Source organism: Felis catus, chromosome B2, assembly GCF_018350175.1.
Source record: "Felis catus isolate Fca126 chromosome B2, F.catus_Fca126_mat1.0, whole genome shotgun sequence".
NCBI lineage: Eukaryota > Metazoa > Chordata > Mammalia > Carnivora > Felidae > Felis > Felis catus.
Window position 1 is genome coordinate 122,782,792 of NC_058372.1, and position 27,412 is coordinate 122,810,203.

A 27,412-nucleotide genomic window follows, 5' to 3' on the forward strand; every position below is an offset into this window, starting at 1 on the left:
GGAAGGAGAAGGAGAGGGAGACGGAGGGAGAAGGAGGGGGAGGGAGAGGGGGAGGGAGAGGGGGAGGGAGAGGGGGAGGGAGAGGGGGAGGGAGAGGGGGAGGGAGAGGGGGAGGGAGAGAGAGGGAGAGGGAGGGATAGGGAGGAGGGGGAGGGGGAGGGAGAGGGAGAGGAAGAGGGACAGGGAGGGAGAGGGAGAGGGAGAGAGAGAGAGAGGGAGGGGGAGGGAGAGGGAGAGGGAGAGGGAGAGGGAGAGGGAGAGGGAGAGGGAGAGGGAGGGAGAGGGAGAGGGAGAGGGAGAGGGAGAGGGAGAGGGAGGGAGAGGGAGGGAGAGGGAAGGAGAAGGAGAGGGAGAGGGAGGGAGAAGGAGGGGGAGGGAGAGGGGGAGGGAGAGGGGGAGGGAGAGGGGGAGGGAGAGAGAGGGAGAGGGAGAGGGAGGGAGAGGGAGAGGGAGGGATAGGGAGGAGGGGGAGGGGGAGGGGGAGGGAGAGGAAGAGGGAGAGGGAGGGAGAGGGAGAGGGGGAGACGGAGAGAGGGGGAGGGGGAGGGGGAGGGGGAGGGGGAGGGAGGGGGAGGGAGGGAGAGGGAGAGGGAGAGGGAGAGGGAGAGGGAGAGGGAGAGGGAGAGGGAGAGGGAGGGAGAGGGAGGGAGAGGGAGGGAGAGGGAGGGAGAAGGAGGGAGAGGGAGGGAGAGGGAGGGAGAGGGAGAGGGAGAGGGAGAGGGAGAGGGAGGGGAGAGGGAGGGAGAGGGAGGGAGAGGGAGGGAGAGGGAGGGAGAGGGAGGGAGAGGGAGAAGGAGGGAGGGGGAGGGAGAGGGAGGGAGAGGGAGGGAGAGGGAGAGGGAAGGAGAGGGAAGGAGAGGGAGGGAGAGGGAGAGGGAGGGAGAAGGAGGGGGAGGGAGAGGGAGAGGGAGGGAGAGGGAGAAGGAGGGGGAGGGAGAGGGAGAAGGAGGGGGAGGGAGAGGAGGAGGGAGAGAGAGGGAGAGGGAGGGAGAGGGAGAAGGAGGGAGAGGGAGAGGGAGGGGGAGGGAGAGGGAGAGGGAGGGGGAGGGAGAGGGAGAGGGAGGGGGAGGGAGAGGGAGAGGGAGGGGGAGGGAGGGGGAGGGAGAATCCCAAGCAGGCTCCAAGCTCAGAGTGTGCGACACAAGGTTCAAATTCACAAACCATGAGATCTTGACCTGAGCCAAAACCAAGAGTCCAAAGCTCAACCAACTGAGCCACTCAGTCACCCCCAGGCACATAATTTTTAAAACTTTAAGTTTTATACAGCAAGCAAATCCCAATGCATATACTACCTCACCATACAAAGAATGTGATTATGTAGAGGTCAAATCATGTTCCCCTTGTACAGTGACATCTATGGCAATTTTCTACTTCTATAACACAGAATGCCTAGAAGACGGTTCTACTCACTCAACACGTATTCAAGGAGAATCCAATGAGTGCAAGCCATACAGCAGATGTTATGGTCCTTGTTCCTGACATCTACTGTTATTTTTATATAAATCTTCTGAATAAAACATTGTATTTCAGGTCTCTTTAGCAAATAAAATTTATGCCAGTCAATTTGACTTTAAGATTTCCTCCTTATAATAGGGATCTTTGATGTTACTGCTCCTCCTAACAATACATTTGCCTCACTAGTTGTAAAATTCTACTGGTAATGTCTTTGCCTAGTGCTGAAATGGCATGAATAAAGCCACTGGGTACAGACAACAGTCCAAGTCTTACAGAGACCAAGAGGAAAAGAAACAAGAACATGTGGGAGAATTAATTCTAGAATGGCATTTTTACTTGACATAACGTTCCTTTTTGGGGGGGAGGAAAAAAAAGACTCATGACTTACAAAGAGGACATTACAACCATTAGATCATCACCAATCCAATAGGAATATAAATGGTAAATAGGAGATCGTATTTCATTTGGAAACCTTAACTGGCAGAAATTCTACCTTCATAGCGTATAAGCCAGAAGAAAAGAAGTTAACTGCAGGCTCCATAAATACACATTTTAACAAAAAGGCAGACAAGGAGTAAAGGGAGAAGGTGAGCACATTTGCTCAGAACTACTGCGCCCTGATTTAAAGGAGAAATTTTATAATCTGTAATTTGCTAACAAAAGGGGCAGAAGGCATTAACCTAGATATTAACAGAGTAGTCAATTAATACTACCCTGTAAACATATGCCTTCATTTTTTCCACCAAGGAAAATGATGGAAAACAACAAAACAGAGTAGAATCCCCGATATACTCTTAGGTAGAGGCAACGAGGTAAAGAGTGATAGGATTAACCTATCAGATACATCCAAATATAGTACTTACTGTTTCCCTCAAAGTAGTTACCTTGGAAGGACAATTCTAATACGGTCAACATTTCTTTTTTTTTTTTTTTTTAATTTTTTTTTTCAGCGTTTTTTATTTATTTTTGGGACAGAGAGAGAGACAGAGCATGAACGGGGGAGGGGCAGAGAGAGAGGGAGACACAGAATCGGAAACAGGCTCCAGGCTCCGAGCCATCAGCCCAGAGCCCAACGCGGGGCTCAAACTCATGGACCGCGAGATCGTGACCTGGCTGAAGTCAGACGCTTAACCGACTGCACCACCCAGGCGCCCCACGGTCAACATTTCTTAAAATTCCTGTTAGACTTGCAGAGACTGTGCAAATTATTTTTAAATGTTAAGTTTATCTCCATTCAGTAATGTTCCATGCGGTCTGCAATTTCTTACCCAGAAGAGTAGTCCTGGCACTTGAATAGCTTACAGTTTCAAGAAGTGCACAACTGTATGTGTAGATACTTTCGATATACTCTCTGCCCTTTCCCTGATTTTAGTTTGTATTCTTGCATTATTGGTCCATAGTGGTCTTCCTCCACTAGACAGGTAAACACCTCTGAGAGTAGAAACCATGTCAATTACCTTTGCACCATCTCCACAAACGACCCAGCAATGTAATCTGTACAGAGTGTGCATTTAACAAGTGTTGGTTTAGGGAGAAAATGTCTTTTTATTTAATAATGACACCTGCTCAGCAAAATTCACCGTAAGGTAGGTTTGCCTTGAAACTTATCCAAGGGCATTTAGTCACTGCAGTACCTAAGTAGGCTCGCCTCTGCCAGTCCTAACGTCAGCACTGCATTGAGGCTTGGGCTCTGGAGGTGTAAGAGCAAGAACATAAGCCCAATTCGCTCCCAATTACTCTCTAAATGTTATACATCAATATTATCAAGTACATCCCTATTGATTACATGGGAGAAAAATCCCTCCTTCAAGAACTGATCTCATCTACTAGCTAAACAAACTACAGTCTCAGTCCACCAGGGTAATTTTGAAGCCACAATGGGAGTCCAGACGGTAATCGATACGTTTATTCCTACTGAGTTCATTATGATGGTTACCCAACAGCAGAGCACCCAGAAAGATACTACTTGTCATGAACCCAGGGTAATTCTTGACAGAAGCATTTTGCTTACTGAATTTAGATAGCATGCTTCTTTATTCCTAGTAATGACAGAATAAAGAGATCAAGCATGAAAACCAAGTTTGGGTACAGTTGGCTGATTAGGCCACAGAGTAGGCAGAAAAGAAAACAAAGTGATTGTTTATCTTAATAGTCGCACATGGAAGATAATCTGTTTGTCATCTGGCTACGATGCTCTGGAAATAATTTAGAAAATAAAAGTCCATTATAAGTTGCAAAAGATGGTACAGGCAATTGGTGAGTTAAGAATAATATTCAGAGCAGGCAATAACATTTACGTGGGAAAGGACAGCCAAAATGGTCTATAAAGCCAGGTTATTATGCTTCCTTGCAGGAAAGAGGCTGTCTGCTCCATCAGGCCCTTTTTAAAAACCACATTCATTTCAGGACCTGACCATATCTGGCACCAGGAAGCAATTAAGGATAGACAAATCAGAGAGGACAAAAATTCAGAAGATCAAAGCTCTTCAGACTCAAACTGTGTTGTCCAATAAGGTAACCACTAGCCACATGTGGCCCTTTAAACTCAAAATCAATTAAAATTTAAAAATCAGTTTCTCAGTTATAGCAGCTATATTTCGAGTACTCCCAGGTACATGTGGCTAGTGGCTATCATACTGGACAGTTCATACATAGAATACCTCCATCACTGTTCTGATCGACAAAGCCAGATTTGAAAGTGGACATTCCTACTGTTCAGACAGACCTGATGAGAAATTTAGAACCAAGCCAATAGTATTATTACTCGTTAGGAATCATTAAAGATTTCCAATGTTGTTTGTTTATGTCTGGGCATTCTTATCAACGTAGCATTTTTCTTCTAGTCTTTTTCTTCTTTTTCCCTTTGATATAAGGAAAAGTAGAAAAAGAAAAATGGTAGGGATTCAGACACTCCTTAAGTCTCTCTTATCCACAAAGTTGCACGAATTGCCAAAAATAAATACATTTTTAGAAGTAACTACTTCCCCTACCCTTTTCTCCTTTAAATAAAATACTAAAGGCAACTGGGGGGGGGGGGGAACCACAGAAGAAAGAGAGGAATTCAAGAAAACTACTCAGAACAAAATGGATAGCTATCCTAAATTACTGTTCCAAAATGCCTAAGGGAAAAGTGCTGCAAATCAAGAACATTTCCAAAAATACACAGTGGGCACAGTTCAACAGTTCCACATTAATTTAGAAAGTTAACACCTCTTAAGAGGCCAAATGATTTTCTACCAACCATTGAAAGTACTGGGTTTTCATCAAGACCACACTCTGGTTCAACTGTCTAATTCCTGGGCAAATAAAAGAATCACCTATGTCAGCTTCCATCCGTGGCATCAGTAAATTCCTGAAGTCATTTGGTTCTAAGATAGAAACTATGTCTGATAGTAAGATTAAAATCAACTACATTACTAAGGTTCTGTTGATTTGAAATTCCCTGTATACAGCCTTTTAAAAGTGAAGTAAAAATACACTTTGGGATTTAAAGTTGACAGTTTCAATTATACTTAAGAAAAGCAAACTCTAAGACTCATTCAAGAGCCAGGAAAAAGAAAGCCAGTCGTTTTCAGGCACTGGATTCTACTGAAACACTCATTCTATCAGGGCTTCAGTATTTGCTTGCTACTTTGCCATGCTACTGCTCTGTACCACACAGAGGAAATTTGATATCTCAGTGACAGAACAATTTGAATGCAAGCTAAAATTTAATCAGCACATAGAAACAACAAAACTGATAACCTATCAGCTTAAGAGACAAACAGCTCATATGCATTTGGGGGAAGGGGGTTGCAAGAATTAGGATACTGGGAAAAAAGAAACTTAAAAGGCAAGGCTTAAAGCCCCTCTTCAAAAATGTTATGATGTTGCCATCTCTGACAATTACAGCTCTGGGAGGGTAGCTATGAGACAATGCTAAAATGATGCAGTACAGGGGGATTCGAGAAGCCAGGCAAAGCTGCTGCTCCATTTCATCAGTATGAAAGAAAGGTACAAGAATCAGACCTCCCCTTTCTGCACCCAGCACATTCCAACCTCCAGACAGATGTTCAGCAGAGTTGCCATCAGAAGTTATAAAACGTCATGCTTTCCCCTCCCTGTTCTCTAGCTTTGCCCCCTACAGTGTGCTCAATGTTTGTTTTACCACCTTCTCAAGCTCCTTCAGAATAGAAAAAGAAGTAACATCTTGACTCTCTGCCCTTGGAAAGGACTCACTCCTAGGTCACTTCATCTAACTCATCCCTTTTCAAGGAGAAACTCAGATCATTAAACAGAAATCACCAATGCACCTAAACAAGGTAGGGAGATGATCATTTAAACCTGGATTAGGTCCTATTTCCTTCCTGGTAAGGACATGCCATTGGTAACTGTTCAAATGAGCATGTATAAATTAAAGATCTTCAGGCCAAGAAAGTAGCTTGTGTCAAAAAAAAAAAAAAAAGGTAACTGATCTGAAACCTACCAAATCTGCAAAATCTGTTCTGCATTTCATGCATACACAGCTCTACAGAATGTGTAAATACAACCAGCAAACTGTGCTAGGAGGTCACAAGCACTCCACACAGCGCACACCACAGACACAGTTTGTAAATGTGCTACAGACAGTGTGGGAAATGGGGGCTGGCTCCAGTTCCAACCAAAGGGTAGAGCTAATGCATACCTTTAGGTCTTCTGGAATTTCCATTCTTTTGCTGTTCATCTTCCTCATTAATGGTGAATAAACCAAGGGGAATTGGCCTTGCACTGGTCTTCTTCAGTCTCTCTTGTCGGATAGCTGTAGCTGATCCAGGCATACCGCGGCTACTTGGTTTTTAATTATTATTATATTAAAAATATATGCTTATGTAATTGCAGCTCCCAGGAAGCTGCTAGTTTCCAAGCTGCCGGTTCATTTGAGCACTTGTAATAGATCCCCTATGGGTAAACAGTGTGCAAACAGCTGACAGATACTACCAGCCACTTGGCAACTGAGGCCCTGCAGTTCCCCCTCACCTAGCAGCAACCCCCCACCTCCCCTCCGCGCCCCCTCCCGCTTACTCCCCCCAGGCAAGTGGCTGGCTGGAGCTCGCCAGCTGGCACACACACGCTCACACAAGCACGCAGGCGCACTTTCCTTCCGGAAGAGCCCCGGGAAAGGCACGCAGGGTCAGAAGCCTCCTTCCACTGCCTAACCTGTTCAGTCAGATCCCAGCTTCTTCCTGCTGCGGCACCTTTGCCCAGGCTTCCTGCCACCGCACAGTAAGGTATTCGGCACACGGCACAGAGGGAAAACCGGGATATGCTGTCCTGTAAACAGTTGCCCTGACAACCGGGACAGGTCCTAATCCGGGAGGGCTGGGAGCAGCTCCGGTCCGCCTGGAAGCGCAGGCAGCTGCGGGATGCTGGTCGGGGGAACTCACCGCAGAGGTCTGGAGCAGGGGGGAGGGGGCCGCCAGCGCTGTGCAGCTCCCTCTTCCTTTCTTCTCCGCCCGCCCGCCAGGCTGCAGCCCCGGAGGACAACTGTCGACATGCCCGCACAGGCAGCACGGGACTCCCCAGGATGGGGAAGGGGACTCAAGGCAAGAAGTCCTTCTCTTCTTTGGGGGACCCGGTTTTCAATCATGACAATGTTTGCGAGTCCCTGGATGAAGGCATAGCTGGACGCCCATGGCTCATTCTGCCCAGTATCACATCGCAGCTTTCTGGAGGTCCCTATCACCCCAGGCTGGGCCATGAGGATTGACACTGCCACGCACCTGAGACATTCCAGGGAGGACAGGCAGGGGGAGAACCGTGCCTGTTCTCACCAAGACCGCAATTTGGAATACCCCTTCTCCAAGTCAAGTTGAAAGGAGAGAAATGAGAAACTACAATCCACCTACGGGGGGGGGGGGGGGGGGGGGGGATCCATCTCAGGGACATGCGGCCAACTCCCCCCAGTTCCCACTGCTCTGGGCGAGTCACTACCAGCAATGCTGAGCAATTCTTAACACTTGACCCACTTTTAGTTCTTTTTTGGACTCTTTCCTCCAAAGCATATAATCATGGGATTATTATTTTCTTCTGAAATGAGCTTTCTCACTTAAGACTCTCCACTTCTAGGCTGCCTGAAATTTATGCTGTGTGTGAAAAAATTAAATTTATAGTAAGTGACACAGACAGATGCCTACTGCCAAATTGGTAGCTTTTGTTGCTTTTGTTTTTGCCTTTTAATCAAAATCAAGTCTGCTTAAAAAGTCCAAAACAATCCTCCCATCCCAGACCACTCTCCTACATTTTCCAACGCGGGGCTCAAAGTCACAAAACCACAAGAACATGACCTGGGCCAAAACCAAGAGTTGAACGCTTAACCAAATGAGCCACCCAGGAGCCCCAAGCACCCTCTCTACATCCTTTGCATGGAAGGATAACTTCTGACAATTCACTTAACTTCTCTTGGTGCCTTAGCTTTCACTGTAAAATTGGGGTGACATCATTTACCTTACAGGACTGGGGAGAGGATTAAATGAAGCATAGTGGTAGCAGTAAGAAGTGCTTATACATATCACTTGCTTTTACATTTTACACAACATCTGTTGTAAGTACTCCATTTTTGCTTCATATGTCAGGTGTTTCCAGTTCAACTATCAAGGCTATCGAGCAATAATATTGTCCAGCCCACTGCTGGAGCTGTACTAGATGGTTGGCAAATCCATGCTGGAAAAAAAAAAACAAAACAAAAGACTTCAGAAATCTTTTGCTCAAAGGCTGGGGGATTCAATTAAGAGTTAGATGTGTAGATTGGGGAACTGAAGGAAATTTCAGGTATTAAGTTTACTTAAAATCATGTTCACCTCTTTGATGAGTACCTGGAATAAAAGAGAATGGGGTTGAAGAACTGCATAGGTCTGAGAAACCACCTAAATCAACGTTTTACATGAAGGAAAACCAAGGCACAGGAGGTGAAGTTCCTTGCCCAGGTCAAACGTTACTCACCAACAAGTCTGTGGTGAAAACGTGCTTCTCCTTATGATGAAAATTCGGCCTGCATCGTTTAGGATCTTAGATCCCTCTCGCTAGCTTCTCACAGAGATGGCAAGATGTGGAGAAGGAAGGAAAGGGAGGATCCATGCTTCAAACATGCAAGATCTTGTTGTTTAAGAAATAAACAGTAGAGGGGCGCCTGGGTGGCGCAGTCGGTTGGGCGTCCGACTTCAGCCAGGTCACGATCTCACGGTCTGTGAGTTCGAGCCCCGCGTCAGGCTCTGGGCTGATGGCTCGGAGCCTGGAGCCTGTTTCCGATTCTGTGTCTCCCTCTCTCCCCGTTCATGCTCTGTCTCTCTCTGTCCCAAAAATAAATAAACGTTGAAAAAAAAAAATTAAAAAAAAAAAAAAAAGAAATAAACAGTAGATACAACCTACTGCCATTAATTCTATTTGGAAATTCTATTTTTGAATTAAAGATGATTTGTTATTTCCTATTTATTTCTTTAATCAAAAGATCAGTGAGCATAGTCCAATATTATACATATTTATGAAAATCTTTTCAAATCTAGTTTGTTTCTTCTACTTCCAGAGAATCAGGTTAGTACTTAAATAGCAACACACACACACACACACACACACACACACATACACACACACACACACAGCTGAAACTACCTTTTGGCAGAAGAAGTGAAAAGCTATGTCTCAAGCAAACGACAAATTTCATTCAGAAATGTTTCTTACCCAGATACGGCTAACAGCTTCTGATCATCTCCATGGATCTAACAAAAGTATTACTGAAAGTGGTAAAGCTAAGGAAAAAGGGATCTTTTCCTTCATCTATCATCTTAAAAAAAAAAAGTTTATTTATTTTGAGAGAGAGTGAGCGTGTGTGCAAGTTGGGGAGGGAAAGAGGGAGAGGGAGACAGAGAATCCCAAGCAGGCCCGATGTGGGGCTGGAATTCACACAGTGAGATCACGACCTGAGCTGATGTCTAACCAAACTGAGCCACAGAAGCACCCCCCCCTCAACCTTCATCTTTCAAATAAAAAATGAAAGGATCGCATTTACGAAGTATCTTAGGAAGGAAATGAAACATCTTTCCAAGAGTGGCTTTTAAAAAAGCAAAGAGAAAGCTGAAACTCAAATGACTTCTGCAGAAGATGTATATTCCTTTACTCTCAAGGATGGCCTGGATGGCTTTTTCTCCTCTTTTACAGGAGAAACACAGCAGCAAAGCAAAAGCTTCCTAGCACTTAACTTGTCCAGATAAGATTTCACAAAGGAGTCCTCCCTGAGGTCTGTGGAACAGAGATCACAGAACAGCCCTTCTGGGACACAGAGGACTCTAACTGAGCCCACCTCTACCACACCTAGCTAATCAACAACTCTCTTCTGTTAACAGCAATGGAATATCCCTCAAATGACAGAGATGGTACTCTTCATGCTCTAGGGTCTCATGGAGAATTTTGATCTGTATCAAAATGTGAAAGTCACCCAAATGGCTGTTTTGAAAGTTATGCCTAAACTATCTACTGGGGAAATGAAAGCCTAATCAAAGGAGGCCGTATGTCACCAGCCATCCTACAACCCATGAGGCAGGGTGAGGTCAGGTCAAAGAATCCCATTATCCAGAACATCTCCAGCTTTGTCAGATAAGTTTTATCTTTGTTAGTCACAACAGCACTGAGAGAGGAGTCATTGCCTGACAGATCAGGAAACTGAGGCTCAGGTTAAAGTCACACAGCTAGTTCGGTCACTGAGCCAGGATTAATTTGTGGGCCATCTGCTCCGAAGCTAAGATGCTTTTGTCCTGCTGCCTTGTAAATCCCGGTTGCAACATCAACTAGCTGTGTCCCAGTCACAGCTGTGACCAGTCACAGGGAAGCAAACAGCCCAAGATCAAATAATCATAATAAAGGATTTTTTTTTTCCTATCCACGAAGTACACGTTTAAGACGTAAATACATTTGAGATTAATTTCCTAAATGCTCAAACCCAGGATATAGGTTTTCAGCTTTATTTCATTTTGGGAACACCGGGGCTTAGTCCCTACAGAGGCATGGGGGCTTTTATACTCAGACCCAAAACAAAGGCAGATGTGGAAAGGGGGATGGCCAGACCTGAAAGCAGAAGGAATCCTACTCTGAATTCCTGAACTCTTCCCCAGCACTAATAGGTGTTTTCAATTTGATGTGGCACATGTGTCCGTGAATGTTACCTGCAGGTACAGAATCTCAATTCAGTCCCCACGGGGGGAACTGGGGTATGCAGACTTGCAAGAGTCAATTAGGTTTTGCAACTATCGTTAAAATAACAAATGATGGATTAATGGAGACTCCGTACAAAGTAGGAAGAAATGAGACATTGCCTAGTGAGAGACGGTAGATTTTACAACTAAGCTGGCTTTACTAGAGAAAAATGTTTGGAGTATAATCATAAAATATATTCGCTGTCATATTGAAAATGATACCACTCATCCGCTATGAACGAAATAGGCCAATAGGTCCTTGAGCGATTGCTGTCCCCACCAATTCCCACCCCCAGCCCCTATTCCCTTAGTACACAATGAATTCATGTCTGTGTGTCCCTCTACCCTGGCTGCCTGGCGCCTCTGGGCTACCTCTAAACATGAGGTAGGGGAACATGAAACAGAGTCAAACTAACTGATCAGTAGGGGAACTCATCTCATGATTGGGACCTGCTTGTCACAATGTGAGATAGGAGAATAACCACATGTAGGCACATGTGTACACACACACACTTCAGGTTTCTGTTCACATTTATCCTTTGTCAGCTTTTATTTTATGTCCATAAGATTGGAAAATAGCACACAGCCCATGAATGAATCCAAAAATATCCTCTTGCAGAGAGAAATCTGCTTAACCAGTGAGAAGCATACCTAGATTTTTCCTTCTAAAAGCCTACTGAGCTTTACAAAAAGATCACTGAAATGGAAAAGAGCCTGAGTTGTACTAATCCAAGGACTGTAGCTGAAAATAGAAAATTACTACTGCTGGATTGAAGGGCCAGTCACTGGTAAATTACAGTTCTATATACATATAAGCCAGTTACTTTCCAGTGGGACCCACAAGTGCCAAAATGCCTTTTCAGAAACGTTTTTACATTAAGAGGAGAGGATTAATTCCTCAAAACTACTGGATTTCAGTAACCTTTTAAATATTTAATGCATACTCCCCCGAAAGGTAAGCTGCAACTTACTTCTAGTAGTTTTAGAAATCCACATTTTAATGCAATATTTAAAAAATAAAAGAAAGAAAGCCTTCGCAGAGTTTGAAAATACAAAGACAGCACAGGTTGACTGTGAATTCAAATAACCCCTGGGAATAAAAGGTCCCAGCTGGTTCTCTACCATCCCCATTCTTGAAGTTAGGGGGCTCCCTTACAGTTTCCTAGGATGAGGACACTGCCTCATGGCTTCTTTGGCAATAAAGGCCTAACATTCTGCCATCTTGCAGCATTAGACAATTAGCTGTTGGACAAAGAAATACTGCGCAAGACTGACTCTTTGAAAGGAAAATAAAAAAGGCAGGTTTGCTTTGATCTTCATTTTACCACCTTTTGTTAACAGGCAGTAAGAGAAACAGTAAATACTACTCTAGTAGTCATGTGCCAAAAACCAAGAAGTACCACGTTCCTGCCGTGCCTTTATAACATTTCTATAAATCTTCACCGTGTGGTGAACACTTTGTGGTGCCAGCAGACTCCCATTTTCGCACATCTGCTCCACCAGAAATAAATTTTAAACCCTGAGGATTCACTTACCTGAATGTAAGGTGTGGATACCAAGCTTTCTTTAAAACTCTTCCCTAAACATTAGGTATCACTAAGTTGTGAATATTACAAAATGCCACATTGAACTTTAACCCAGTAAACACAGGCTAGAATGCCCTTGGGCCTCCGGTTCATTATTCCCATTGACCATACTTAATGTACATTGCATGAACATCTCAATTCTTTGGCAAAAGTTAATATGTGCACACGTCCTCTACTGTAATAGTGACACCCTTATGAGGTTACAAATCCAATTTTACAGATTCAAAATGAGGCAAAAGAAATCAATGGCTGGGTTCAACAGAAGAATCAGACAGATAGATAGGGCTGTGTTTCTGAAAGTTACCTAACCCATCACTGGTCCACGAGCAGTTATGGGTTTACTTTTATTTTTTTGAACCACACCATTAGAAAGAGAAGAAAACTGAGAAACTGTGGTTCCCTGTCTTGCTTTAGGAGCGGTAAACACACACCAAGGGTGCAAGGAGAGGTGTTCTGGGGGATGGCATCAGAGTGGAGGCAGTAGGCAGATCATATAATGTTCTCCCACCAAGCAGAAGCAAGGGGAGCCATTCAGGGGTGCTGACTGATGCAATGTGTGACCCAGACTGGCCAGTCTGGTGGAGGACAGGTCAGAAGGGAGGAGGAATGAGATATAAGAAAAACCAGTTCCATAAGGACTTTGCCCACATGAAAGAAGGTGTCTCACATGGTGACTTTGGGATAGAAGGCAAAGAGGAAAATGAAAACCCACTCATGTTTGTTTGTTTGTTTGTTAAAGAGCGTGGAAGGTTTATTTCAGGGGGATGGGCATGAATACTGAGTTCCTGGAAACGTCCAGAACATGGACAAGTGGACAATGAGAAGGAAAGGTGGTTAGTGTTTATATTAAAGACTTAGATGAGAATGAGGGCTTTATATCTGTAGATAAAGTAGAGAGAAAGCCAGAATTAGTTCCAAAATCATCAAAAGCTCAAAATAATGGGCTATAGCTAAAAAGATTCAGTAGCGATAAATAGGAACATCTCTTTTGTTAAGTCCAACCGCACAGGTACAGAATGAAAACCCCACCCAAGCTTCAGCAGCTGCAAAGAAGGAGGGCCCTTGGACAGCAAGCTCACTACACATGATCGGTGTGATGAGGCAGTTAAAGTCCTAACAGTATCACAGGTGGTACCAGCAGATGCCCAGCATGCTGAGTAAGGGGAAGAACCTTCTCTATTTTCTGGTCCTCAGACCACATTGTCTGAATTAGATATTTCAGTGAGATCATAAATCAGAACACATTCAGAAGAGAGCAACCTAGGACTATAAGATTCTAGGCCATAACACAGGAGAATCATTGGAAAAAAGGTACAATTTCTCTGGAGAAAATAAGCCAAGATCTGGAGAAATAAAATAACTGAATTAAAGCTTAACATGTGGAAGGATGTCTAGTGTTAGTGTAGTTCTGGAAGACAGAACTACGATCGGTGATTGGAAGTCACCAGAATGTAACAAATTGTGCCTTCCATCACTGAAGATAGTCATGCAGGAACACTGACTGGGATGAGGGTGCTGCATTAATAGACTGGGTCCAGGTTGGATTTTTGGGTCTCTAAGAGTCTCTTCTGATCCCACAACTGGCTCCAAGACCTGATGAAAACGGAAACTCGAGTTATATGCTCAGGGGAAAACAAGCTGGCAGAAAGAAAAAGCCTGAGACTCAGACAGCCCTTCCCCCCCGCCGTCAGAGTCTGCCTGTGCTTACTTAACACTTCACATGGTTTCGGTTTTTTTTTTTGTCAGTGGCTCTACAGTTGTATTGTTTTACTCATTCCACTGATGCCCCCCAGAGGTTTTTGACTTAATGCTAAAACATGTAAAGAATGGAAGCTTCACTCAGTCTTCCGGTTACAACAGGACCACACTAATAATTTCTGCACCTGCAGCCTGCAGACTTCCCTCACTGCCGCCTATCAGCAATTTAATGGAAATCTGGGTGAAAAACTCTAGGGAAGATGGGAATAAAAATGAAGAAGATATACGAGTTTTCCCTCAATGATACAATTCACTGAGGATGGGTCACTGTGTGGCTCTGTAACTCGAGAGAGGAGACCTAAAGGTTTGTGAGTGAAGAGCATTATTAAAGAATAATAGGCCAATTCAGTTTATTACTTTATGGGCATTTTAAGGGGAGTGATAGCCCTAAGTCTTTAGGCCAGTGAAGAATTGGACCAATCAAGAGCAAGGTGTTCAACATTCATTTCAGCCCTTACTGAGACTTTCCCCCAATCCCATCTTTTGTGGCTTTGCTACTCTTTCTAATTCTTTCTGCTAAAATGCCCTAAATTAAAACTGACGTTAATTAAGATTTTTTAAGAGGTTTAATATCCTGTTTTTACCTTAAGAGTTAATTTAAAAGTTTCTCTTAAGAAGTAATTTAAATGTTTTACATAATTCTGGGGGGAAAACTCCGATTTTCTTTCTGAGGGTCCATGTGTCCAGTCAGGGTTTTCCAGAGAAACAGAATCAAAAATACTACTGGACCACTACTGGTACTAAATACTACTACTTCTCTGGAGAAAATATAGACATTTTTTTTTTAAATACTTATTTTAAGAAATAATGGCAGCCTGCGATTATAGAGGCTGGCAAGTCCAAAATTTGTAAGGCAGGCCAGCAGGCTGGAAACTCAGGCAGGCTTTCCATGTTATAGCCTTAAGGCAGAAGTCCTTCTCTGGGAAACCTCAGTTTTTGCCCCAAAGGCCTTCAATGGATTGGACTGGGCCTGCTATATTATCAAGGGTAATCTTAAAGTCAACTGACTGCAAATGTTAATTATATGTACAAACTACGTTCACAGTAATATTCAGACTGGTGTTTGACCCAATAACTGGACACTGTAGCCTAGCTAAATTGACAGATAAAATTAACCATCATGGTCAGTGACCCCACAGAGATTAAGACACTCCATTCCCATGCTGAAATCAACATGCTGTAAATGAAAGCATGCCACTCAAAAGTCAAATTTTCACTGAATAGGCTGGACATTATTTACTCAAGTCATTTTCCAGTATTGCAATGCTCTGTTAAGATAATACTCATACAATTGGGGTCAGCAGACCTATGAAATCCTCTTACCTTTCACTAATGATCGCTCTTTGAGAATCCAATACAGGTCAGCTACAAAGCATTATCAAACAAATCGTTTTTACCATTATAACAACTGGTTGCCTCAACATTAAGTGGTTTGGAAAGTACAGATATGTAGATTTAAAAAAAATCCTTCCCTATTGTCATGAAGTAACCTCACTGTCTCAATTAGAAGAAAATATATATAAATATGTGGATGGGGATGGTGTCGATAATACATGTTTCTCATGAGAAGATAAAGTGTATATGAAGGTTTGAGGTACTAAACTTTATTTACACTTACTGGTTAAATAGAACCAACTCTGACAAAAGAGAAAATTATATACAATTCTTCAGCACAGTTCTGAAATCAATCAACAGAAAATCATGGTGGGGAACTTTGAGGTTTGGTCATTTACATTCAGCTAAGGTCCACACTGAAAAGATTAGCATATCCAGTGTAATTGTCAGCAACCAACCAGGACACTGAAAGCCTTCAGCTAAATTATACAGATAAGAGATGAGTATACTTAGGATTAAATGGCAAGCCCAGAAGCTTTCCAAATTTGTAACTCCTAAACAAAAAGATTCCTAATGCATCAGTAATTGCTTTAAAAAAAGATAGGAAGCATTAATTTCCGAGAAATAGATACTACTAGCAATCCAGTACATTTTTTGAGAAATGTCATCCCCTTTTGGTCTTATGTGACCTCGGGCTACTGAGATTTTAGTGGGCACTACACAGAAAGAAAAACATCTCAGACCTCAATTCCAAAACCCCTTTACCTTTCGAATCTCTATTCTAAGCCCTTGCTTAAAACTCCTGTGAATTTTAGATAGACAACTGAGGGAGGACTATCATGACAAAAGGAACCTCTTGGCAAACTTCCTAAAACACCACAAATGGACCATTGTGCCTTTTATCATCAGGCAAAGTGGCCACACTTCCATTGCTAAAGGCACTAAAATCAACGATGTATTAAAAAAAAAAAAAAGTTGTTCCAGAGACAAAGAGAAACAGTCACAATCATAATAGAATTCTCTCTACTCTCTCAATTTTTCGGTTGAGATTTTATTACCTGGTTCCTGTTTGCAGGCTGGCATGGAGGAAGAGATCAGCCCTGAAACCCTTAATACAAGAAATACCCATGTCCCTTCATAGCCCAGAGCCAGCCTTTATCCAACTCACTAGAAAAAGACCTGGTTCTTGCTGTTTACAAACAAAAGTAGGAGTTTATAGAACCAAAAGCTGTTTGTTTTAAAAATAATTGCAATACTGCAAGTTGTTCCATGAACAGGTTTCCAAATACGTGCACCTCTAATAGATAACTTATGCACTGTAAAACAAAAAAGGCATCTTTGTGCGTTTCCCAACTGGTCCAGAATGGCTCACCAGTGTCTGGGCTCCCAGTCACCGGATTTAGCAAAATCTTCTTCCATGTGATATTCTGTACTCGTCTCTTCCAAAATCTCCTTGAAGACTTACACTCTATCGTGAGTATACTTTAGGTACAGCTGGACCACCAAGGCTTGAATCTAAGATGTCAAGAGAGTGTTCTTCCCTGTGAGGTTCACTGGGTTATAAGATTATGAAGGTTTTCTGCTCAAAGGCATTTGCCCCCTCATAGGTCTTCCAGACTAAAGATAGCTCCATCCCCCATTTCTCTATTTTAATGCTTTTTACTGTGGAGCCATTTCTTCTACTTGCATTTTAGTTCCTGATACTCTACCTGCGACTTATGCAATGCCACTTTAAAAGCATATGCATGTACCTTTATTCTAAAAAATTTGTTTTAATATTTTTATTTATTTTTGAGAGACAGAAGTGAAGAAGGGGCATAGACAGAGGGAGACACAGAATCCCAAGCAGGCTCCAGGCTCTGAGCTGTCAGCCCAGAGCGCGACAAGGGGCTTGAACTCAGGAACCGTGAGATCATGACCTGAGCTGAAGTAAGACGCTTAACTGACTGAGCCACCCAGGTGCCCCTGGATATACCTTTTTATATACACAACAAGAACATCCTCACAGGGATGATAGGAGGTAGGAAGTCGCTGTTGCAAAAGAAAGTTCTGGGTATATTTTAGTGATGCGTATTTCTTATTTTTAATAATTTTATTTTCACTGGGGCACCTGGGTGGCTCAGTTGGTTAAGTATCTGACTTCGGCTCAGGTCATGATCTCACAGTATGTGGGCTCCAGCCCCACATCGGGCTCTATGCTGACAGCTCAAAGCCTGGAGTCTGCTTCAGACTCTATGTCTCCCTCTCACTGCCGCTTCCCCACCTGTGAGTGCACTCGCTGTCTTTCTCTCTCCCCCAAAAATAAACATTCAAATTGAGTACTTATAAAAATATTTTTACTGAAAAATGATATAAATGGTATATATTTATATATAAATATTATATATGATATAAATATTATACATGAAATGTAAATATTGTATATGATATAAATATTATATATGATATAAATATTATATATGATACACATATTATACTTACATATAATACAAATATTATATACTTATATATAAATATTATATATAATATATAAATATGTATTTACACTATATATTATATATTATATTATATATTACATTTATATTATATATATTATATGCTTATATAAATATTAAATATAAATAAACCTTAATATTTTAAGAGTGGTTTAAAGCATGTTGGTTTAATCAATTACCACAGTGTCTATGTATCATATATAAAATTTAAAGGCATTACTCAGAACATCTAAACCCAGATTCATCTGAGGAAGTAACATTTAAAGATTTATTAAGTTAAATTTTTAAAAATATAAAAATTGAAATTACAAGTTGAACAAGATATTTTCTTAGGGAGAAAGGTCTATCTCATATACCCTGGTCCCAACATCCTGTATAGGCACTGGAAATAAGCCTCTGCAACTTGAAGTCTTTTCTAAAATTTAATACATAAGAAACTTAAAAAAAAAAACGGTTTAGGGGAGCTTGGATGGCTCAGTTGGTTAAGTGTCTGAATCTTGATTTCAGCTCAGGTCATGATCTCAGGGTCATGAGCTTGAGCCCTGCATCAGGCTCAGAGCTGAATGTGGAGCCTACTTAAGATTCTTTCTCCCTCTCTCTCTGTCCCGTGTGCATGTTCTCTCTTGCTCTCAAAAACAAAAAAACAAAAAACAAAAACAAAAAAACAAAATAGCTTACTGATCCTTTTTCTATTTCAACATGCGTACTTTTTGAATTTTTAAAAAGATGTTAATTAAAGCATAGTTGGCATACAATTTTACATTAGTTTCAGGTATACGACATAGTAATGTGATCTATATACATCATGAAACGCTCACCAGGACAACTGTAGTTACCGTACATACAAGTTCTTATTCACTACATTCCCTATGCTGTACTTTTCATCTCCATGACTTTATTTTGTAACTGGAGGTTCGGGCCTCTTAATCCTCTTAACCTATCTCACCCATCCCCTGCGCAAGTATTTTGTATGAAGAAACCCAAACTATGTATTTCTCACGAAAGCCTTATGGAAGGCTAGTTGTATATGCTTCCTAGATTTTCCTTTGTAGAGAAACAGTTAATGAAGTGATAGTGATTTGTTTCAAGTCAAAATAAGTCCGGGAAGTCCATCGTCGTGGAACACGTCCATCTTTATGATTTAAAGTGCAATAATTCTGTGGCAAGTATTTTAGGAAAGAGCTTGAAATTTAGAACTATGATGCAGTAATAAGAAACACTTTTGAATACCACAGAAATGAAAAAAAAGTCAAGACAGGCTGGCATGGGTTTTAACTCAATCACAACTTAATCTTAGCAAGTCACAGGGTTATGTGAGGCGACCTTCTACTGCAACATTTTTTGTGCAACACTTTGACAGGTGAAAAGCACCATCCAATGTGCCTGGATGATGCTTACTATATCTGATGGCAATGTGATCACACGGCTGCAATTAGGTCTGAATCAGCATTACATTCGGATTCTCTCATTGAGACTTTATAATTGTAAGCAAAAATTTGCTTAAGGGAAAAATTTAGCAAGCCAGGGTAAGTCCATATTTTCCCGGTGATGCAATACCAATCCCTAACAACCGTGACCACAATAATTACAACAACACTTCATGCTGTGTCAGGCACTGTTATAAGTACTTTACATGTACCAACTCATTTAATCCTCGTCATAGCCCTATGAAGGCATTACCAGTATCCCGGTTTTAAAAAAGAAGAAATCGAGGAAGAGCATGGCCAAATGACTTGCTCTAAACCCCTCAAGTAGCCACAGAGCTGAGAATGGAACTCAGACAGCAGGCCTGAGTCCTAGCACAAAGTCATAGTTTAACATTATCACTACACTAGGTAGTCAGCTTTGGGCGCAAGATCAAATGACTTCACACACGCTTAGCCTCAGTATAATCTTGAAGGGGCAAAGGGGAAATCAAAGACACTCTTTTCCTTAGAGATCAGTCTTACTCAGTATCCCCCACTGCCCTTTTCATTGTGGCCCTGGTTTTTATAGCTATGCAGACACCAATTGCAAGGGGGAGGGGAAAAAAAAAGAAAGAAAGAAAATCAGTTCTGTCAAAGGTAAGCCCTCACTGAAAAAGCTTTAAATCACAACTGATGGCACCATAAAACCTGAAACACACACGTAAATCGTGCTCAGACGTGCCTCTGGAGGTTCTGACAAGTAGAACCAGAGATCATAATTTGATGTGATGTTCGAAACCGTAAGTGTGGGGGTGCCTGGGTGGCTCAGTCGGAAAAGGGTTGAACTTCAGCTCAGGTCATGATCTCGCGGTGCGTGAGTTCAAGCCCCGCATCGGGCTCTGTGCTGACATCTCAGAGCCTGAAGCCTGCTTCTGATTCTGTGCCTCCCTCTCTGTCCTTCCCCTGCTCATACTCTCTCTCTCAAAAATAAAATAAAAACATTAAAAAAAAAAAAAAAAGTAAGTATGGGTAACATTGTTAAGAAAAAGTACAACGTGGGGCGCCTGGGTGGCGCAGTCGGTTAAGCGTCCGACTTCAGCCAGGTCACGATCTCGCAGTCCGTGAGTTCGAGCCCCGCGTCAGGCTCTGGGCTGATGGCTCGGAGCCTGGAGCCTGTTTCGATTCTGTGTCTCCCTCTCTCTCTGCCCCTCCCCCATTCAAGCTCTGTCTCTCTCTGTCTCAAAAATAAATAAACGTTGGGAAAAAAAAGAAAAAGAAAAAGTACAACGTGAAAAGAGCAGAGGTTACCAGACCCAGCCTTATGTCAAGTAACAACTGATGAGGAGAATGAAGAGAGGTGAAGTAAAGAAAGATTAACCCAAAAGGTATTAGCGTAGGTTGTGCCGCAGGATGGAAGGCAAGAACGTCAAGGAGAAGGACATTCTTGTGTTAAGTATTTACAGGCAGACAGAAGAAACGAGTGGTTTCCAGAGCCAAGGAGATGATGATCAGATTTTCACTAGGAAAATCTCTGGGAAAAGTATGTAATTTGCTACAAAAAACTTTATCTACCTGAAGTTGACCTTCTTGTTTTGAGGGAAAGGAGGAAGAAGGTGGCAGAAGTGGGGGGGGGGGGGGGAGGGAGGGAAAGAAAGAAGTTCATTACCTAACTTTCCATCTAACTGCACACATTCATACATAAAAGTGCATCAATACATACATGAGTGTGCACATTATTTTACTATTCAAGCGTACTCCTACTCATATTCACATCTACATTTCCTTCACAAAATTCCCGGAGCAAAATAAGAGATAAACAAAATAAATTCACTGGCTTGAGGGTAACAGCTGTTATGATTTCTAGGTGGTTTCCATAAGCAAGGTACACTTGACACTTCCAAATGAAATCTACTATCGTCAAATCTAAGAGCTTTAAGTAGGAAATAGATTGAAAGTAGTCCTCAGCCTTGAATGCACATTGGAATCACTGGGGGAGTTTTAGAAGGTACTGCCACCTGGCTCCCACCCCTAGAGGTTCTCGGATAATTGTCTAAGGTGTAGCAGGGGCAGAGTGAGATTTAAGAGGTCCCTGGGTGATTTTAACTCACTGTCAAGATTGAGAACCAATGATGCTGCAGCACAGGAGCTCAATCATTTCAGTAATATAACCTTAGGCCCCAAGAATGGCCTATACTTAAACGAATTGACCAGCACTGTGGATAAGGGGGCCATCATACTAATTTAGAGCATCAACCCTGAATAGGAAAACAATCCAGCTGGAATGCAGGAGGCAGGGAACTAGGTCCTGTTTGGTGTGTTAGGTCAGGGCTTCTGAGAACCAAAAGCCTGGATTAAAACCTTGACAGGCTGCCACGCGTTTTTGTTACAGCCTGTTATTATGCAAGTTACTGCCACCCAAGCAGGCCTTGTATTGGAAAGTGGGGACACTGAAAGAAGAGGGTCTTTTCTGGAGTTTCACCTTGGAATTTAAACCTATTCTAGAATATAGCTATTTCCTACCGTCACCATAGTATCAGGGATACAAGGTTTATATGCGGAAGGTTATCCCATAGTAAAGGATGGGTCCTTTTACCAGAAAGCCAACTCCAAAAAAGCTTACGTAGCATTAAGAAAAAAAAAAAAGTCACAGAAGAAATTTTCAGATACCAAATCTCAATACTCTCCAATTTAAATATACCTAATTTTACTAACAATGCATGCAAAGTCCAGCTCAGATATACCAAATACATCTCTCAGCCTCCTTTCCGTTCAGTTTTGCATTCCTACGTCCATCTGCGATGTTTGGTCTGCTGTGTCAGTTCTCCTTGGCATTCCCCACAATTCTTTCACAATTATTTCTGTAGGAGTTTCAAGGACAAGGAACTGCCAGATGCAGTGAGTTCTTGCCATCAAAAATATATTAGTCTTCAAATCAAAATTGAAAGTCGCACCCAAGAAAATCTTATAGATTCTTTCTTAACTGGCTATTTCTCCAAGATACTACGAAGACCAGTATTTAATGAACAGAGAAAAACCACCTGACGCCATTTAAATTTGTAAACTATAATTCAGAGCATTGCGAAAACAGATATTAAAGAGGCAAAAGGCCAACAAGCAGGGATGGATCTAGAGAGTATTATAAAGCAAGCTAAGCAAAATAAGTCAGAGAAAGACAAAGGTCATAGCATCTCACTCATATGCGGAATTTAAGGAACAAAGAAAAGCAAGAAAAGACAAACCAAAAACAGACTTAACTATAGACAACTGGTAGTGGGGGGGGGGGGGTGATGGGAATGGGGAGATGGGTGAAATAGGTGATGGGGATTAAAAAAGTACACGTATCTTGATGAGCACTGAATAATGGACAGAACTACAGAATACTGTACACCCGAAACTAATATAACTGGATACTAATCCAGTATCTTAACTGTACTGGATTAAAAAAAAAAAAAAAAGGCAAAAGACACTGAGCTGCTAAACAGCTAGACAAACTCTAGAGCTGGATTTTCTATAAAGAATAAGCATAATAGCATACGTGTTTAGCATATAGAACCTTAGATCATGCTCAGTGATTAACTGCCCAATGACAGAGGGGCGCCTGGGTGGTTCAGTTGGTCGGGCGTCCGACTTCAGCTCAGGTCATGATCTCACAGCTCATGAGTTCAAGCCTCGCATCAGGCTCTATGCTGATAGCTCAGAGCCTGGAGCCTGCTTCGGATTCTGTGTCTCTCTCCCTCCCTCTGCTCCTCCCCTATTCATGCTCTTTCTCTGTCTCTCAAAAATGAATAAACGTTAAAAAAAAAAAATTAAAAAAAAACCATCCAATGACAGATTATCAAGATCTTTACAAAACACTGTAAGTACATTTCGGTAACTGAGAGCTGATATGTAAGTAGTCAATTTGACAATATAAATTCTGCCAACAAGGAATAACCAAGACCATAAAACGAGATATAAGACCAATATTCCCAGCTTTGTAACTGAAACAGCATTCCTTCCAAATTTCGGAAAGCCATTTCTCAAAGGATTGGAAGAAGGACACGAAGGGGGACAGAGAACTTGGACTGGCATGGGACCTGATGTGTAATGGCACGGCTGTTGATAATCAACTCCAGAATGCAGACTCCACAGAAAATCGTTACCATGGAAGAATAAAGAAGACGGTAATATTAAAGCCAAATAAAAACTCCGCATTACACATGGGCTCTGGGAGCAACACTATCTCCACAGGGGTTCTAATTCCAGCGAGCATCATTTAGCATCCAGAAGGGCACCATTTCACTTTAAGGCAATTATACTGCTTTACTCAAAGAACTTGGTGCAAAGGCTGAAAATTAAAAACAAAACTTAATATCAAGTGCCGGTAAGGATGCTGAGCAGTTCCAACTGAGACATTGCCTGTAGGAAGGCAAAACCACAGGGCCACTCTGGAAAACGGTTTGGCAGGTTCTTATAAACATATACTCTCATATGGGCCGACAAACCCACTCTGAGGTCTCTCCCTCAGATAAGTCAGAAAAGCCTGGGTGTAAACATTTACAGCGGCATAATTTATAATCGCCCAAACCGGGAAATATCTCAGTGCTCCTCAATGGGTGGGTAGATTAACAACCCATGGTACTTCCTTACAACAGCAAGCTACTCATCAATAACAAACTATTGATACATACAACAATCTCAAATGCATTATGCTAAGTGAAAAAATTCAGACTCAAAAGGTTACATGGTGTATGATTCCACTCTTATGACACTCTGGAAAAGGCAAAACTAGACACGTGGTGAACAGATCAGCGGCTGCCAGGGGTTGAGGGTAGGAGGAGAGCCTGACTTGAATGGGCAACATGAGGGAATTCTCTGGGATGAGAGAACTCTTCTAGACCAGGATTACAATGGTGGTTACATGTGTATATATTTGGCAAAACTCAATGAACTGTACACCTGAAATATCAGTAAATTTTCTGTATGCAAAAGTAATTTTTAAAAAGAGAGAAAAAGCCCTCTGCCTTTTCAAGGATTTGTCATTTTTTTCCTTTCACCATCAAATTTGATGGCGAGTCTCCAAAATCAGTTCCATCTGGCCATCTATTAATCACTTAGAATCTGGTTCATCCCCCACTCTTGCACCAACAAGTGAAATTCCTCTCCTAGGGGGTCAGTGACTACCCGGTAACCACAGTGATGGCTTTTCTTTCATTCTTTGACTCCCTGACCTCTTGTCCTTCGCCCTTGGCAGGTGTGCTTTGCTCATTTAAAAGAAAATTATGTTTATTTTTGAGAGAGAGCATGAGCAGGGGAGGGGCAGAGAGAGAGGGAGACACAGAATCTGAACCAGGCTCCAGGCTCCGAGCTATCAGCAGAGAGCCCGATGTGGGGCTCGAACTCATGAACTATGAGATCATGACCCGAGCTGAAGTTGGATGCTCAACCGACTGAGCCACCCAGGCGCCCCTGCTTTGCTCATTTATGCCCTTCCTATCTTTTTAGCTTCTCTGCCCATCTTCTTTATTGGCTCTTTCCCCTGCTACACTTTGAATGTCCTCCCACCCCTTTTCATTTTCTCTTTCCAGGCTCTCCTTATTCTCCCGGCTTCAGTCATTATCCCCTTATGGAATGAATCCCAGAGTTCTGGCCTCTATTTTTGTCCCTCATCTCCATACTGCCTGTGCCCATTAGACATTTCTACCTACATGTCTCTGTGTCTCTTACATGTCTTATAGAAATTGTTCTGTTTCTCCCACCCAAACCAGGTCCTCCATGGATACTTTCATGCCACCCTTAAGCCAATGGGCCACACTCAAACCTGGAGTATAATCTTAAATGCCACCTTTTACCTGCATCCCTTACACACATGCCTCAGTAGAATCTTGAATTAATTGTTCCCTTCCCATTTCCAACAGCTTGCCTCCATTTCTGTAGGAACCTCAGAGTTGGTCTGTATGTCGCTGAACTCTTTCTTATTAAATTCATCCTCTAGTCTACATGCCTACTTCGAGATGGGAAACAGCTGGGTAGACATCCAGATTTCGCTGATCTTCAAAGGTCTGGCTGATCTGTCTGGCTCCATATGCTCTCACCACCCCGTGTTACCATTCTCAAGGCAGAGAAAGTCAACTGAAGAGAATGACTTTCAATGATGGACGGACTCTGCATTCATTAAAGGCACATCTGAGCTCTTCTGTTGGACCCTGCAATCAAGCTTGCAAATTCATGAGTACAGAATTACTAATTAAGCATGTTTTAGTCAAGATCTGTTATTCTCAAGAATCATCAACGGTTCACCACTGTCCACAGAATAACATACCAGCCTCTTAGCTTGACCTTTAACCACTCCACAATCTGGCCTCCATGGATCATCATTCCTAACTGATCTTCTAGGATTCTTTCATCTTGAGGCTCACACGAGTCAGTATGACCAAAATTTTGCTCTTTTCCATATTTGTAGCTTTTCCTCTCTTCCTTCCCATCCAACTTTAAGTATCATTTACCCATTTTTTTCAGTGTTTATGTCCTCCCTAATGACCACAGCCAGAAGCAGTTCTTCCTTCATTGAAGTCCTCATGACCTGCAATTATTTATGAGTTGTTTCCCTTGCTAAGGAGCATGTCTTTGTCAACCTTCTAGCCACCATAATGCTTAATATATGCAAGGTACATATTTCTTGGTCAATTTATTCTAAGCCTCAATATCTTCAATTTTTAAATCAATATGAGACTTGAATTTTAAAAAAATTTTCCCTTTCAAATGATTATTTTTTGTGCACCAGAAAGCAAAGGTGTTAGAAAAAAAATTTTTTTAGAGAACATGCCAATGTATATTAGTATTTCACACTCATGCCTAAATATTGATATAAAAAATCCATGTTTCTGAGCACAGCTGCTTGGTCTAACACTTTCCTCTTTAACAAGATATAAAGTAAGAGCTAGTCACAATACAATGGGGAAAAAGTTATCTAGCCACATGAATGAAGCATCATGAACTTTAGGACTTGAATTTCAGACCGTTTTGAAATAAAATACCAAATTGGTAGTCTGAGTCCCTAACTTACAATGCTAATTTGCAGATATTTGTAGACCCTTTGAGCCAAGTGAAACCATAAAGATCACTTTAATGCAGTGAAGGTGGTGACCAAGATCACAAATAAAGCCCGTATTCTCTCACCAGATAGCCTGCTGAGGAGAGAAAAGCCCAATTCTAGGTTCTAATTCATTTCCCCCAAAAGAGTATCAACAGAACTTACAGATTACAGGTATTAACTTATTTCCTGTACATGAAAGTGTTTACTCATGAATTAGTCACATGCTGCTTCAAATTAGATCTTAATTCAGTAGGCTTATAAAAAAGAAGCTATCGAGTTGGGAAAGGAGTTGTGCACGCTCACTTTCCACAGCTCTCAAGCATGAGCATAAAAACACTGAACACAGAAAGCTCGGACAGAGGCAGTTTTGTGAGTATCCATCTATGTGACTACTCAAAATAACGGCCTGAAGAAGGACTTGATGTCCTCTAGTGGTGAAATCCAAAACTTGCTTCCAAGTCCACTATTTTTTCAGTTCTTGAGAACTGAAAAATATTCAAAATTTTGAATACTGAAAAATATGGTGAAAAAACTGTTCATCCTAAAGAAAAATGAAAACTTTTACCACAAGAAATGTGACTTGACTACTTTTAAGTGGAAGATAAATATATGCTGAGAGAAATATGGTTTTTAAATGTGGGATTACTATAGTAGCTTTCAATATCCTTAAATGTTTCATTTTATAGGTGGTATACCACCAATTTTCAACCCATCTTTGACACACACATATATATCTACATACTTATGAATATTACAGGTCTTCTTTTTATAGCCACCTGAAACTCTAGTCTAAATTGTCCTAGGACTTAGTGGGTATCATGCTAAGTGAGATGAGTCAGACTGAGGAAGACAAATACCATATAATTTCGCTCATGTGTGGAATCTAAAAAACAAAACACATGCAAAAACAAACAAAAAGTACAATCAGACCTATAAATACAGAGAACTGATTGTTGCCACAGGGGAACGGGGTGTAGGCAAAATGGGTGAAGGGGAATGGGACATATAGGCTTCCAGTTACGGAATGAATAAATCACAGGAATAAAAGACACAGCATAGGAAATATAAGCAATGATATTGTAATAGTGTTGCACAGTGACAG

General features: G+C 41.9%; 1 protein-coding gene across 9 annotated transcripts in view; it reads right to left on the reverse strand.

Annotated features, from left to right (window-relative positions):
- MAP7 (microtubule associated protein 7) overlaps positions 1-27,412 on the reverse strand; it is a 178,779-nt gene that overhangs the window by 148,382 nt on the left and 2,985 nt on the right. For 2 of the 9 annotated variants that reach the window (XM_023254434.2, XM_023254427.2), the window contains exon 1: positions 6,119-6,414. The exons of 2 other annotated variants lie outside the window; for them this stretch is intronic. In XM_023254434.2, coding sequence (XP_023110202.1) covers positions 6,119-6,251 — 133 coding nt within the window. In that variant the 5' untranslated portion in view covers positions 6,252-6,414. Of the gene's footprint in view, positions 1-6,118; positions 6,417-27,412 lie in introns of those variants that run through there. 5 more of the 9 variants (XM_023254426.2, XM_023254428.2, XM_023254430.2 and 2 more) reach the window with 5 other exon arrangements.